At 39.4% G+C, this 16,220-nt stretch overlaps 1 protein-coding gene across 2 annotated transcripts in view; it reads left to right on the forward strand.

Annotated features, from left to right (window-relative positions):
* Positions 1–16,220, forward strand: part of LRP6 (LDL receptor related protein 6) — a 129,670-nt gene that overhangs the window by 44,438 nt on the left and 69,012 nt on the right. For both annotated transcript variants that reach the window (XM_051625959.1, XM_051625968.1), the window contains exon 3: positions 3,584–3,781. In XM_051625959.1, coding sequence (XP_051481919.1) covers positions 3,584–3,781 — 198 coding nt within the window. The remainder of the gene's footprint in view (positions 1–3,583; positions 3,782–16,220) is intronic.

The following is a 16,220-nucleotide window of genomic DNA, read 5'->3' on the forward strand; positions in this document are numbered from 1 at the left end:
CTACAGCTTCTCCATACTGGTTTCAAACTCCTTGCAAAGATGAGTTTGGATGAAGTAGCTGGTATGTAAAGTATAGCGGCAAGGTCTGGGCTCACAGTTCCTGTTGCTGACCCTGGTGAGGGGTGACCTTCAGCAAGGAGGCAGTAACAGCATCTTGACAAGTCCAGAGCTCTAGTTACCAGCTTGTCCTGGTTGTAACTGCCTTTCCAATAGTGACTATTCTGTGATTCTGTGTGAAAGCATTCTTGTTTCTGGACCCAAGTGGGCTTGCTGAAGTCAGTTACAGCATGTCTTTACATTGCACTCTGCATCTTATGGATTTGACATTGCCCAGCATGGAGCCCAGTTCTTTGCCTGTACCACTGTACAATAAACATGCTATATACATATGTGTTTTTCCCTTAAAATTGAAAGAGGTTTGAAGATTTTTATTTTAATTTTTTATTCTCTTTTGACCTAGAATTACAATCTTAATTCCTGGATTTACATTTTGTAGGTGTAACTTGGTGAAAAGAGAGGCAAATGGAACAGTAGTAGTACTTCTGGTAGCATCCGAATGCCATAATTTAGCACAAAACATTACTTTTCACTCAATATTTTACTCAATTACATGGGCTTGGTTGGGGGTTTTTTCTTGGTTTGTGGGTTTTCTTGGTTTGTTTGTTTGCTTTAATGGAAATAATTAAACATTTTTGGAGAGGAGGGAGAATGATATTTACCTTTTCTGTATGGCTGGCTCAGTAAGTATGTATATCATAACATCATCTGTTCTGTATGGTCTCAGTATGGAATACTGACCAACCATTATTTAAAGAAACAAGAATCCGTAAAGCCTCCCAGAAAGGAGGAATCTGCACACATATGTGAAATGCTTGATACTACCTGAAAGAGGGATCTGAGATCTCTGTAGAAAAATCTATAGAAAGACCTCTGCAGTAATGGGAGTTTGCAACTGTCACCATCTGTCCTTCCCCCCCAGTCTCCCTTGGATGCTAGCCGGGTCTCCCTTGCCTCTTACGAATTGCAGTTAACTTAAAGCACGTTTGTGATGGGAGCATTTCTTCCAGCTGTTTTACAAAGTTCTTCCCATCCTCTCCAGCTCCTATAACCAGTGCCTATATCCTGTACTAGATCAGCTGTTGCAGAAAAGGGCATAAGAACATTTTCTGAGTAAGAAAATTACTGTTGTTGGCACCCATACTGGTTGAGGCAGCTTCCAATGTGCAAGTGGAAGTGTTTGTGGAGCTGTGTGCTGGAATGCACTCAAACTGATGACTGATATTAGCCCAGACCTGTTCCTTGAATCCATTTTCTTCCATGGCCACATAAGCCCTGTACTGCAAACAAAGATGATCTGCAAGAAGTTGCTTAAGAGAACTTAACAAAGAAATGGTCATCAAGCTATATAACCTGCATTACTTTTGCAGTGATAAAAAGCCTGGCTTTCCAAGTGAAGCACAGATTTTTATACCATTGGCTGGAGTGTGCCTGGTTCCAAAGATTTTTAATGGAGACATCAAAACTTGCAGGCTTCCAAGCAAGGTGGAGGAAAACAAACAGGTGTTAGTAGAAAAAACACTATTTGAGAAACTGAGTGGACGTCATTGGAGGTGATTTGAAATGTTACTGGAATCTTAAAGCCACCTCTGTGTTCATGTGTACTCCACTGACCAGTGAAATAGGGCTGGTTTTGTGAAGTCCATCCAGGAAGGCTTTTCTTTTTTACCAAACTTCCCTTACCTGTTTTTGCTTGAGTAATAGCATGCATGAGAGGTAAGAGGGAGATGGGGAAGATGATGAGCCTGTACATCAGCTGATGAGCTGTTTCAGCCTGAAAAATAAGTCTAGCAAAGTGGCCAGAGCCTTGGAACCTATTAAACTTGATAAAGTATTTGGAAGGCTAGGAGTTTTAAGCTAGGGCAAAGAACAGTCTTTTTAAATAAATTTAAATAAACCTCTATTTTTCTCTCTTCTTTCTCACACATGCTTGCTGGCAAAATGCTGCTAGACTTTTTTTTAACTTGTCTTTTTTACAGGTATATAGTCTTCTTCTTATGTAACTTGACCAGGTGACTTGCTACTGTGCTACCTATCTGCAAATATTATTTTTTTTTTCTTTTCTTCTTGCTGTTGGGAAACCGGTTTCTCTGTAGCACTTGTAAATGCCTACAGAAATCTCCCATGGATCAGATGTTTATGCTCTGTGTTTAAAATGGGCACATTACTCCATAAAGAATTACTCACTTGGGATCAAATAGGGCAATATATGTGTTAATCAGCTGCATTTCTGTCCACAGATAGAGCTGTGCATTAAAACAAACACGCTGTAGACATGAATTAAGGGGGGAAATATGACATGAATTTCCTGACTTTTAAAAATAATAATAATAAAAAAATTCTTTGCCAAAAATAACTTCATCTGTAAATGTTTCTTAAATGTGTTGAACATTTATTTTTCTTTAAAGGATGGGTGGCCAGGTCTTTTTACATGTGGGCACCACATAGTGACTTAGTGTGGTGGTGTGATGATCTGGGTTAGTTTAAAGGCTTCAGATCTTTCCTAATCTGGATTGTTTTGACTGAGCCAGGTTATGGAGCACAAATACAAGCAGGTATGCTGGTAGATCTCGTGAGGTTATGAGAAGCAATTTAGGACAGTAGTCTTCTTGTCTGTCCCAGCTGCAACAACAAAACAGAAAAAGCCCCATGAACACACTTTGTCTGGTCTGTTTATATTATATATTACTGCTGTTTAGTTATACATTCTGGTAACAACCCACAAAAGTAAATCAATTTTCTACCACCTGCCGAAAAAAGACAAATATTGTTACCCCCCACTATACTCCAGCCATAATAAAGAGGTTTCCCTTGCTTCACCTCTGTCTTAAATGCAACTAGGTAATTTCCGTCCCCCCACTATTTGCTAGATTGTTTAAACATGTGCCAGTATATGCTCACATGTATTAAAACTTACTTGCTTTCCCAGTTTTAAAAGATTTTAAGGAGTGTTTTGCGTGGTCACTGGGTGCAAACTGCGCTTCTAAATATGTTGACATAGCTGCCTGTCTGAATTTCTCTGGGAAAAAAGGACATAAATTAGTTTTCCATCAAATCCACTTCACTTCCTCACATGCAACTGCTGTGTCCACTGTTAAGTCCACACACCTTTTTCCATTTCTGTCCAATGCTTTGGCCCCTGTTAAAGAGGCTGTTGTACTTTTATGATAGCTTGTAATATCCATCTTTGCTGTTTAATATTGAATTCCAAGGTTATTGTCATGATCTACTGGATATCCTCAACTTTCTCACTGAACCCAAAAAAAGAAACAAACATACAGAATTATAGCATGGCACAGTATTGCAGGTTTGCCTTAAGTTGTTTCTCTTCAGCTTTTTGTGAAGTAACTTTGTTGTGTTTCACAGGACGTGTGTACCTTAGCCAGGAGGACAGAGCTCCACGCACTCTGTCTTTGCAGAAGAGAGGGTGCCTTTGCCTTTACTGAAAGTTGTATCTAGTGTTCCAGGTGTTGACTTACATGTGATTGCTTTCTATTTTTGTCTTTTCTCTTAAAAATAATTGTAGGTTCATGTATTGGACAGACTGGGGAGAAGTGCCAAAGATAGAACGTGCTGGGATGGATGGTTCAAGCCGCTCCGTTATAGTCAACACGGACATATATTGGCCAAATGGACTGACGTTGGATTATGAGGAACAGAAACTTTATTGGGCAGATGCTAAACTGAATTTCATTCACAAATCAGATCTGGATGGAAGTCATAGGTAAGAAGTTTTCGTTTTATCTATATAATATGGTGCTTTTCTTAGAAGATGTTGCTTAAGCAACCTCATAAGCTCTGTTGCAGAGAACTGTCAGGTTAGCACTCTCAAGATCTTAAGCAAACTAGTGCTATCAAAAACTTTTGTTCTTCCCCATCCTCCCCTTTTCAACACTGTGAATTTGAATGTGTGCTCCTCTTTGGGGTATCCTGTAACTCTCACTAAGTCTTTTCTCAGAACCAGTCCCATAAAGAAATCCTTGAATCCTAATCTTGATTGTGCAAAGACTATGTAGCAGTAGTCCCTTTTCAACAGGTCTTCTGTGCTTTCTTGCTGTGATATTCAGAAATATCCACAGCTTACCTGGGCAACCTGTTCCAGTGTCTCACCACCCTCACAATGGAATTTATTCTTGTTACCTAAAATAAATTACTCTCTTTCAGTATAAAACCATTACCCCTTGCCCTATCACTACACACTCTGCTGAAAAGCTTGCCCCCATCTTTCTTCTAGGACCCCTTCAAGTATCGAAAGGCTGCAGTAAGGTTTCACAGAATCCTAGGGGTTGGAAGGGACCTCGAAAGATCATCTAGTCCAAGCCCCCTGCCAGAGCAGGGTCACCTAGAGTACATCACCCAGGAACTTGTCCAGACTTGAATGTCTCCAGCGAAGGAGACTCCACAACCTCTCTGGGCAGCCTGTTCCAGTGCTCTGTCACTCTCACAGGAAAGAAGTTCTTCCTGATATTCACATGGAACCTCCTATGCTCCATTTTGCAGCCACTGCCCCTTGTCCTATCACTGGACATCACTGAAAAAAGCCTGGCTCCATCCTCCTGACACTCACCCTTTACATATTTGTAAACACTGATGAGGTCACCCCTCAGTCTCCTCCAAGCTCAAGAGACCCAGCTCCCTCAGCCTTTCCTCATCAGGGAGATGTTCCACTCCCTTAATCATCTCTGTGACTCTACTCTGGACTCTTTCAAGCAGTTCCCTGTCCTTCTTGAACAGAGGGGCCCAGAACTGGACACAATATTCCAGATGCAGCCTCACCAAGGCAGAATAGAGGGGGAGGAGAACCTCTCTTGACCTACTAACCACACCCTTTCTAATGCACTCCAGGATGCCATTGGCCTTCTTGGCTACAAGGGCACATTGCTGGCTCATGGTCATCCTCCTGTCCACCAGGACCCCCAGGTCCCTTTCTCCTACACTGCTCTCCAGCAGGTCAGCCCCCAGCCTGTACTGGTGCATGGGGTTGCTCTTCCCCAGATGCAAGACTCCACACTTGCCCTTGTTGAATTTCATCAAGTTTCTCTCCAGCCTGTCTAGGTCTCCCTGAATGGCAACACAGCCTTCTGGTGTGTCAGCCATTCCTCCCAGTTTAGTGTCATCAGCAAACTTGCTGAGGGCACACTCTGTTCCCTCAACCAGGTCATTGATGAAAATATTGAACAGTACTGGTCCCAGTACCGACCCCTGAGGGACTCCACTAGTCACAGGCCTCCAACTAGATTCTGTCCCATTGACCACAACTCTCTGACTTCTTCCTTTCAACCAGTTCTTGATCCACCTCACTGCCTGATCACCAAGCCCATACTTCATCAGCATATTTACAAGGATGCTGTGGGAAACAGTGTCAAATGCTTTACTGAAATCGAGATAAACCACATCTACCACTCTACCATCATCTATCCACCTAGTTACTTCCTCATAGAAGGCTATAAGGTTGGTCAAACATGACTTACCTTTGGTAGAATCATGTTGACTGCTCTTAATGACCCCCTCATCCTTCATATGCCTAGAGGTAGTGCCAAGAACAAGTTGTTCCATCGCCTTTCCAGGGATGGATGTAAGGCTGACAGGTCTATAGTTACCCGGGTCCTCCTTCATGCCCTTCTTTTGACTGGAGTGACATTTGCTCTCCTCCAGTCCTCAGGCACCTGTCCTGTTGCCCATGACTTACCGAAGATGATGGAGCGTGGCCTAGCAATGACTTCTGCAAGCTCCCTCAGCACCCGCAGGTGCATTCTATCTGGACCCATCAATTTATGGATGTCCAGATTGCTCAACTGATCCCTAACCCAATCCTCAGCCTGTCTTCACAGTGGAAGTGCTCCAGCCCTCAGACCGTGTTTGTGTCCATCCCCCTCCTCTGGACTTGTTCCAATAGCTTCATGTCCTTCTTTTGTGGGGGGCTCCAGAACTGGACACAGCACTCCAGGTGGGGTCTCACCAGAGGAGAATCACCTCCCTTGACCTGCTGGCCACTCTTCTTTTGGTGCAGCCCAGGACACAGTTGGCTTTCTGGGTTGCAAGTACACATTGCTGGCTCATGTTGAGCTTCTCATCAACCAACCCGCAAATTCTCCTCAGAGCTGCTCATCATATACTAATATTCTAGTTGTGTTGATCCTGAGGGTTGGGAAATGAGTGAAAAACTGTATTTACAGACAACTATGCTAAAATTACTCTTTTCCTCTTAACAGTTTCATAGTGATGACGTAATTCTTTTGAATTCAGTCACAACTACTTAATTAAGAGTATAACTGGTCATTTGTATGTATGCACTTATCCCTAATTTGGGCAATGACCTTCTTTGTTAAATTAGATACCTTTGGCAAGTACTGATTGCACATACAAACAAATGTGCAGTTAGCTTGTGCCCACGGTATTGTATAGAGATAAGGTTTTTGGAGGTTGTCCTGTGCAGATTTTTGTGATGCTCCAGTTGGTTTATCTAGTCATAAAATATATTTTCTTATGCTCTGCATTTTGTTCTCTCCGGGATTTGTCCCTTCTTTCACCACAAATGTACATCTGGGTAAATAAGTCAATCATACTGACAAGATAGGTGTTTTGTGTGGACTTGTGAGTGGGAATACAGGCAGCACACATGAAATGTTCACTGTCTTCTTGTGGTATATATTTTGAACTTCACAGTTTATTATAATGCTTCTTAGAAATTCTTAAATTCTGTCTGTCTGAAATTCTGAGACCCGAAGTTCATGTAGTATTTTTGTAACAGTGTCTGTTTATAGAAGGTAACAGGAGTTGGATGCAGTTTTAGACTTGTCTTTGGATATAAATATTATAACTAGCTTTGTGAATTCAAAACATGGATATATAAACATATATTTTGAAGTTGTCTTTCATTTGCTCTTTATTTCACAAGGAAGAGAACTTAATAATACCAAAAAGGAGAGAAATATTTCATAGTGATACTTTCTTTAAAAAAGAATATTACATAAGTTTTAAAGGAGAGAAAGGGATAGGAATTGTCATGTACAACAAGAACTTGAGTATTTTATTTTTTAATTGGTCCTGGTTAACTGGAATAGCCCAAAATCTCTCTGTTAAAAATAATTTATAATGTTGTATATCTCCTGTGGTAAGAATAGAGAGATCGTGAAACCAAATGTGTAACAGAACATTTAAAAAGTCATCTCATCTGAAAGCAATCACATGTGGAGCTGAATGTGACAGCTTGCCACTTGAAAAATTGCAGTCCAGATGTTGATTTGTCACACATCTGAAATGTTCATGGTTGATGTAGGAGTAACAGAAACAAGAAAAACCAAAACAACCAACCCCACCCTTCAAACAATAATGCCAGCATGAAGAAAATACCACTCTGCACTGACTACTGATATAATCACACCTAAAATGCACTTCAGTGTCTTTGTCCAATGGGATAATTTAGTGGTTATTCTTGAGTCACCCCTTTTTTGTGCTCTCCTCTTTATATAGGAAATGGCTGCCTTAATATAACAACACATTACTGCCGTCTGGCTGATGCCTTTATAGAAAGAGAACACGTATTGGGCATTGCATTCAATAGTACTGCTTTTGTAGAATGCACAGATGTTTTTTTTAAATGTTACTTGTTTGAAAAGTGTCCACTGATGAAAAATCGTCGCCACCACCATCCAAATCTATATTTACGTTTTTCCCATGGAATACAAACCTCCTTGTCTTATCTAACGTCTCTAGTCTTCCTGGCACCAGAGCTACTTTGGTGTTTCCTGCTGGCACTGCAACATTTTCAGTCTTTTTTGCTGCAGACTTTTTTGCAGTTTTTCCCTTACTGGTGATCTGTTGTGCAGCAATGTAAATATACTCAGGTTTGGAATTTTGTTTTTATTTTAATGGTGTTTATTCCCTGGTCTGCCTTTGGCTAACCTGGAAATGATTCATTCTGGAGATGAGGCTGTGAAGGTGCTGGTCTGTTTTGGTATGAAAGGTTGACCAACCTTGTCTGTCTGCAGTCAGCTGCATCTCACAGCTGTGTCTCATGACACAGAAGTTGTAGTGACCTGAATCCCAGCAGTTACCTCATTCCAGAGTCAGTTCTCTGGAATTGGTGAATTCTCTAATAAAGACCTGTACAGACAAGTAATACTGATTTTTTTTTTTTTTTTTTTTTTTAATCTGCTAGTTAACTCTTATTCATTAAAAACAAAACACTTAGTCTAAGACTTTAAAGTTGTTGGTATTTTAAACTGAAATATGTGAGAAGTATTTTGTGGCAGTATGCTAATACATTACCATTTGAAGGCAAGAAAGGGAAATAGTCTTTAGAAAGGAAACCACATCCAACTTCCCCTAAGTTCTCAAAAGCACAGACCACTGCTAACAGCACCTGTTTTTCCCTAGGCACGTGAGAAAGTTCTGAAGCTTCAGAAAATAGTCAACATCTGTATCCAGGCATTTTTGTTGTTTTTTATTCTTTGCAATTACATCATCAGGACGGGGAAAAAAGAAAACAAAATAATTGTACAAGTTAAGCTGTTCTACACTGGGCTTTTATGGTTTGTTTTTTTCTCTGTTATGACCTCTTAGTTTGTGACTGTTTTAAGAAAAAAGATCTTCTGGGGCTATCTGAATGAATTACTTTTTTTAAGTATTGTCTTTCAGTTATTCCCCAAATTCACCTTTTTCAATGTTATTTTACCGCTGTAATTCTGGTTTTTGTCTCTTAATTATTTGATTGATATTTTCATTAACAGATTCTCTAATGCTAAAAAAGAGAATTTCTAATTCTGCAGACAAAACAACCCCCCTGAGATCTTCCTTTTAAGTGAAAACAATCCACAAAACCTTCAATCTTTTCTCCCAGTCATCCTCACTCCCAAAAAAGAAAATCTAACCAGATTTTTCTGTGAACAGTAGAACTAATAACATCTGGGTTTAGAAGGATTTCTACTTCTTGCTCCAACCCAGCAGCAATTCCTTTGGCATTTCTCCATATGTTCCTGTGCACACACTTTCTCCCAGCTTTTTTCTCCCTACTTCTTGTCATCCCTCAAATGCACCCTTGGCTCCTAATATTCCTTCACCTAGTGTTATCCCTCTCTCCATTCTGTGTCCCCTGTGTGCTCTTGCTGGGTCTGGCAGCTTGACAGAGTGTTCCTAGGCAGCTTATTTCAGCTGCTCCTCCTGTCAGGTGCATCAAATACAGGGGGATGAGAGTCCCTCACGTCTTCACAACCATCCATTTGTTAGGGAAAATTTGAAAAAAGTAAAACCAAAAATCTCTGTGATCCCTCCTTTCCCGAGTACTTGCCCAAGGGATTCAAGATGTGTTGGATATGGAGTTGGAAGAGATGGATACTGAACAGACACACCCAGAATGATCAGATTGCTTCCGTGTGAAAAGATGACAATGTGTGATTAGGCCAACCTTTTTCCTCTACCACCTTTTAAAATCCTCTTTTAAGAGGGCTACGCTTTAGAGGAATTTTCCTTAAGAGTTAAGAATGGGGGACAAGAAGATCGTTATCACTGAGTGCAAAATCTAACTTAAACAGACTATCTGGTTTATTTAGAAACTGTTAGTTTGAGTGAATTGTCCTTGATATTTTGACCATTCTTTTAACTGCAGTTTTATATTTAGAAAGTAAGTTTAATTTTTTATATATATATCTAAATTTCACTTGATTAAAACAAATATTTTTTTGTTGTTTTATCATTGCCAAGTGTTACTAGTTTTTCTGGTGCTTTGCCTACTGTTAGCATGCCTGGGAAACTATGCTTCTGGAAGCTGAAGCTATTGAAGAAATGGAAAAGGCAATTGAGTTACTAAAAGACATACAGCCTCTTGAAAGTACGATGTTCTAGATCTGAGTACTTTTGGTAACTTTTAGCAAAGGAAGCAGATGAGTAAAGATTTTATCTGTTTGGAGATTTTTAGTGTTGCATAACGTGAGGTGGGAAAGAGTCTATAGCAGATAAGTGGGATTGTGAAAGCTTCATGTAAAGTAGGATGACATGAGTTTTAATTGCTTTGAGGGAAGTGAGAAGTAGCAAGCAAGAACTAACATCTTTATATCAAAAAAGAATTTTAAATGGTTCCAAGAAAACTGCTTTTGTGGTTTGAATGGTGAAAGAGAATACAGCATAAATAGGAAAAGATTTTAATTAGTGTCACTGACAGTGTTAAAAGTATTGAGGTTCAGACTTCAGTGGTCTAAAACTTGGAATGAATGAAAGGGAAACATTCTTGGCATATATCTAAATCTGTAAGAAATCCATTACTTCATTTGTCTTTGTGGTCTGACTATCACATCTGTACACCTGGCACTACACAAGAATTAAAATTTAAAGATTTATGTGTCAGAGAAGGATATTGATATGCATGGATGCTTTGGTTTTTGCTCACAGGGGTTTGAATAGTGGAAGAGTACGGTAGACAGGTGGGAGGAATGTGCTGGGGGAGAAACAAAGGAGGCCTTGATTTTATTTTATTTTTTAATTTAACATATTTTTTTGTCACCTCTTTGGATGGGGCCTGGATAAGCTCCCTTTGGAGCTGGTGAGCCTCTGCACCACAACTAGTAAGCAGTATGACAGTGCTGGCAGTAGCACTCAGTAAATATGTGATAAAATCGTAAATGAATGAGAAAAACTCTACAGTAAATTTTATGGGGAGGATGTATCATTTGTTACCTGCTAGTCCTGGAATTTACTGTCCCAAGCTACTCTAGTGACGGGCTCATTAGAATAAAGAGAAAGAGCAGAAAAGTTGATGACTGATGCCCTTGGTTTGCCAGCAAGAGAAAGGAACGAGCAGTTTTTCATGTCAGAATGTAATAATTAAAAAATTAAATTGGTGCATACAAGATACGGTTTTGTATTTTTGCAGCTCTCGCCTCACTCTTATCAGAGTGAACAGTTGCTTTTTGTGGGACTAATTAAACAAAACTGAATTGCAGACAGCTCTCCTGTGAGTAGAGTACCCGAGATAGGTTGGCCTGTTAAGGCAGCTCTTGAATTAATTTTCTCTTCCTTTACCCTGCAGCAGCAGTTCTAATTAATAAGTTAACACATTACTGGCTGAAGGGAAATGCACTTACAAGGTCCCCCAGGAAGAGTTGGTGCTAATGAGATGGGTTTTGAGGCCACTGTAAGAAAACATACTTTCAGCAACTGTCAGAAAGCTGGGAAGCTCATGAGAGGAGGTGAATGTCTTAAGTTTACACTCGAGCATTGATTTTTCTAGTTTCTGTTTTCAAGCATCGGCTCATGTCTGTCTGCCAGATGATTAGTTGCAGATTTGATGAAACACTAAAAATACTGTGTCCCTGCTTTTAGAAGAGTTTCTTTTTCATTATTTGAATATCATGTGTACAATATATAATGTTATGTACAAGGTAAAAAATACTGCATTCTGTATATATATATTTGTGTATATTTCTGTGAGATACAGTGCTTAGGAACCGTAAGCAATGAAGAGGAAAACCTTGTTTCAGTACCTCATCAACACATTGTAGGCCAGTGCAAAAGACAAGTAGTACCCTAATTGAAGCTACTACAGAAGCCTACATAAGCAGAATTAATTAGATTATTTGGACAAAGAACTAGGATGAATTTCTTAATTCTGCCCAAGGTGCTTCTGAAATGAAATTCTGGAAAGGTGGAGCTTCAAAACGTTTGTAGTTGACTGTGTGCAATACACATACATTGTGTATATAGTTAGTCATGAGGTCACAGGTGTCTGCATATTTCTAGAATTTAAATAAAAATACGTAGTAAAGGGTGATTAGCCCAGGTGGGTCAGTGGAGTAGTTCATCAATACTGCTTCTAAGACCTGAGGTGGCAAATGCAGAATTAGTTCAGGATCACAGCGCTGCTGAATGCAGACGAAGTGCAGATTCAGTTAGGATGCACACAGACTATTCTGCAGTCAGTGGATCTACTGGTGCACCTTCCCTTCTACACTTCCTCATCTCTTCTTGCTGGCTTCCTAATCTCCTTCCCCCTTGCCAGAGAACTTTCATCTGTACTGCATGTCATGATAGTGTTTGCCTGAAAAATGGCCCACAGAATGACTTCATTTTTCAACCATGTTTTTGTTTCTGATTGACTTTTTCAAGCTTTCATTGAAGGTGGCAATTAAAATGTCATTGTTAGACTTGTTATTAGTTATATATACTTTCTGGAAGCACACAGCAATCACAGCTTAACAAAGCAGCAAAAGAGAAAATATTTTGGTTTTAAAAGACAGTATTATATCCCACAAGTCAAGTTTCCTGTTTACTTTCTCAGGTAATTAGAACCAGGCGTGTATTCTGATAGGAATATTTGAACAAGCATTCATGGTAAAAATCCAGTTTAATTTTCCAAGTTTGCTTTGTAAATGTTTTTGTTAGGTTGGCAAGAGAGGAAACCTTGCAAGCTTCTGAGGAAACCAGAGCTCCCTGTCCTCCTTGTGGCATCTTTGGTGTGGTGCGGTGTTAAACAGTTGGTTTTCCATCCTGCTTCATTTGATAGTGTGAGGGACTCATAAGTGCTTTTACCACTTTCTAATGTATTGTCACAAGTCGGACCTGTGTCATTCTTGTGACTTTCTGAATGCTCAGGCATAAAGTAATCTGTAGATGGAGAGAAACGTGTTGTGTAAAATATCATTTGCTTCATGCAAGCCTGTCTGTTATATGCTTTCTTGAACATGTTGAGCACTAAAAGTAAGGTTCAGAAGATGGATCTTTACATTTTTAATCATTCATGAAGGAAGATGTGACAGTAATTGCAGCATAACAACTTTCTGTTTTGTTTTTCTTGTATCAAGTGGGGGAGGAAAAAAAAAACACAAGAAAATATGTGGTAAGAATGTAACCCTCAGGTATCTTTATCTTTTTTTTTTCTCTTTTGGATAGTTTAGGAGATGGTTTCAGGGCTTTGAGCAACCTGGTCTAGTGGAAGGTGTCCCTGCCCGTGCAAGGGGGTTGGAACTAGATGATGATCATCTAGGTCACTTCCAACCCAAATAATTCTACGATTCTATGGTAATAGGTACAGGATCCTACAGAGGCATGAGTTGAAACATAAACATGAAAATTCTTGCACCCTGGCCTGGAGATTGAGCACAGGCAGCCTCAAAGGTCATGTGAAAAGAGTTTTGCTAATGTGAAGCTGGAATGTAAAGATTTGGAGAAATACAGGCCAGGAGGTCCAAAGAAGTCAGGCTTTATGCAGGTGTTCTGATCAGTTTCTTAAATTAGAGAAATGTAATGAAACTGGAATAGAAGGAATTTTGTTAATGGAAAGTGTTTGCTTGTTTATTTTTATGGAGAAATGCTGTTATGGTTGGATAGAAAACATTCTGTTAAGATTCATGGGCGAAAATAGTAATACTGATAACATTTTAGATTTAATTTCTTCTGGTGTGGAGAATTCTTAACTTTCATAGATATAATCTACCTTTGGTTTTGAATGCTAGTATTAGGTGAAATAAGGGCAGCCTGACGAAGTCAGTGTTGTGATAAAGTATATTCGTTTAATGTTGATCTTTTTTGCAAACTTGAATTTTTATTTCAAGCAAGTTTATTCTTCATCTGAAATGCATAGTGTCTTGAAGCAGGAGCTTTTTGTCATTGTTAATATAAAACTACGAATTTTCATACATGTCCCATTTCAGAGTTCAGTAGTCCCTTTTGTAATGCCTACTTTCACTTGTTTATTATATGTTCAATTTTTTCTTTATCTTCACAAAGTATTTCACAGGCCTCTAACAGAATAAGAATAGAACAAAGGTGAATATATTTAAATTAGATCTGCATTTTCTTCAGGCAGTAGAAGACTCTTTTACTATAATAGTTTTTGCATCTCTGATTACCATTAAGATACTATAAATAGTTTTATTTAGGAAGTAGTGATACACAGCACAGATTATATTTCATTTCTGTGGAAACTGCTCCTTTTCTCTCCTTTTTTTGTCTTCCCACCTTCCTTCAGTATTCTCCACTTTTGCATTTCCTTCCCAGCCAACTAAACAAAGTTAGAGATGGTGAAGTTTAAAATGTCAATTGCCATCAGGAATTTTAAGGCAAACTTGTGTGATTGTATTCCTGGCAAAAAGTCAGTGTGTGCTTAGTGCCCTGTAACATATAGCCAGTTTGCATGTTGCCGAAGCCCTAGAGGTGTCTCCTGAATGAATAATATTACTCCTTATCCTCATCTCTCACTTCCTCATCATCTCTGGTGTCTTTTTAACAAGACTAAGTATATGAGTATAGCAGTCTGAAGAAACTGAGGAGCTTAGTGAAGGATAATAGAATGGAGTGCTTTGCTTTCTTATCACTTGTTCCAGTCCAGTCTCAGTTGGTAATGTAGAGTCAGTGGCTTTATTAGCAAGACCAGAAATGCGGAGACCTGACTGCTCCCTGACCCCACATGGGTGCTTGTGGAACACCCTATAGGTGGGAAGTGCCTGCTCCTGTCAGCTGTGTGCAGCAGTTGCGTGCTATGGGTGATGTTCTGGTCCCCTTCCTTCACCCAGGCATATTTAATAAAGGATCGGTCAAGGCAGAGGAGTTGAGACCCGTCTTCTCACCTGCCAAAACCAGAGCTCTGAAGTTCTTCATGCAGATCACACTAAAGCATAACTACTTCCTGGCAGTCATCAGAAAAACGTTTCTTGCTCCCTCTCCCATTCCTTTTCCTGCGTCTTGGCTCTCAAGCCTTCTCCTGCCCCTCCTCATTAGGCTGTGGATGCTCATTTAGCACCACTCAGCCACTGCTTCTGTGCTGACACACACTGTGCAGCTGCTGTTCAGCAAGGCTACTGGTGCAGCCTGTGAAATATGTTTGGAGGGGAAAAAAACTCTGCTGGTTTTGCTGCTTGGAAGTGAGCTATCACCTTGTAATGGCTTCCTGGAATCAAGGGATATGGACTTTTTGTTACTGCTATACTCATCTTCATGAGATGCAAGAAATACATGGTGTTGTATTTTGGCTCAAAGGCATTTTCCTGTGATGGCACTTTATGTTGGCTGAGAAAAATTATACAAGTTTAAGAATAATCACTTCAAGGCTGTGGCTGAGTGCAGTCAAATGAGGTGCTCCTGAATCTCTCCAAATAAGGCCATCTTACATAAGGCTCACAGTTCACCTTATGTATTGTCATATGAATAGATGGCTGTCTGTAAGTTAGGCATATCTAACAGTATCTATTGATGTGTTTCCCCCAGAAATGGTGGGAACTAATGACATTTAAAAATACTCTGGTGTTGGTTTGTTTTTTGTGTTGTGGTTTTGTTGGTTTTTTTCATTTGTTTTGGGGTTTTTTTGTTTGTTTGTTTGTGTTGTTGTTTTGTAATAAAGTGATTTGCAAGAAGAGTCAGAATGCTTTAGAAAAATGTGGCTTCCCTTGTGTATAGGAATGATGTCTTTGGTGCAGGTCTGCTTATATAGTGAGAGCTTTAGACTTTTATTACTTCTGTGTCATATGAGAAAATGTCATAAATTTGTCATAAAGACTTAGTCTCCAAGCCTGCTATAAACAGAAATTATTCAAATATTGAAGGCATTTATGGTTTGGGGGTGGGGTTGGTAGAAACACTTACAGAATTAGAATGTCTTTATTCTTGATACGAAAGTGTGTTGTGTCACTCTGGCTTCACTGTTGGCTGGTAGATTTCAGCTGTAAATTGTATTACAGTAGTTTTTTGTAAGATGCTTAGTTGGTGCATTTAATTAGAAGCAAATATATACTTGACTCCAGACAGAGATAAGAAAGAAAATAGAATTTGTCCTACTTTTGAGTGCAAAATATCAGAAATAGAGAATTTTGTTTAGTGTAGAATTGGAACACTAGAGTGACAAGTAAGGGAAAGTATGTGTTTTTCTCAGGAGCAGGAAATAAAAATAGAAGCCTTAAAGAGTGCATATTTTTTCAGAAGCTAAGGTGAAAGAGCAGTAATGACTGCAGTCTCTTTGTACTCAGAATCATTGGCAGAAGACACCTTCAAGTTTCTTGCTTTAATATACTCTTCTGTTACATTTTAACAGAAAATATTTAGAAAATAAGAGTGGTTTTGTCCCCTACTAAACCACTTCATTTCCTGACCTCTGCATAGTGATGCATACAGTGTGGGGATATTTCCTCTGTAGATATACAGATAATGTCTGTCTTCCCTGCAAGAAGAAAGTTGGGAGC

This window comes from Apus apus, chromosome 1, assembly GCF_020740795.1.
Source record: "Apus apus isolate bApuApu2 chromosome 1, bApuApu2.pri.cur, whole genome shotgun sequence".
NCBI lineage: Eukaryota > Metazoa > Chordata > Aves > Apodiformes > Apodidae > Apus > Apus apus.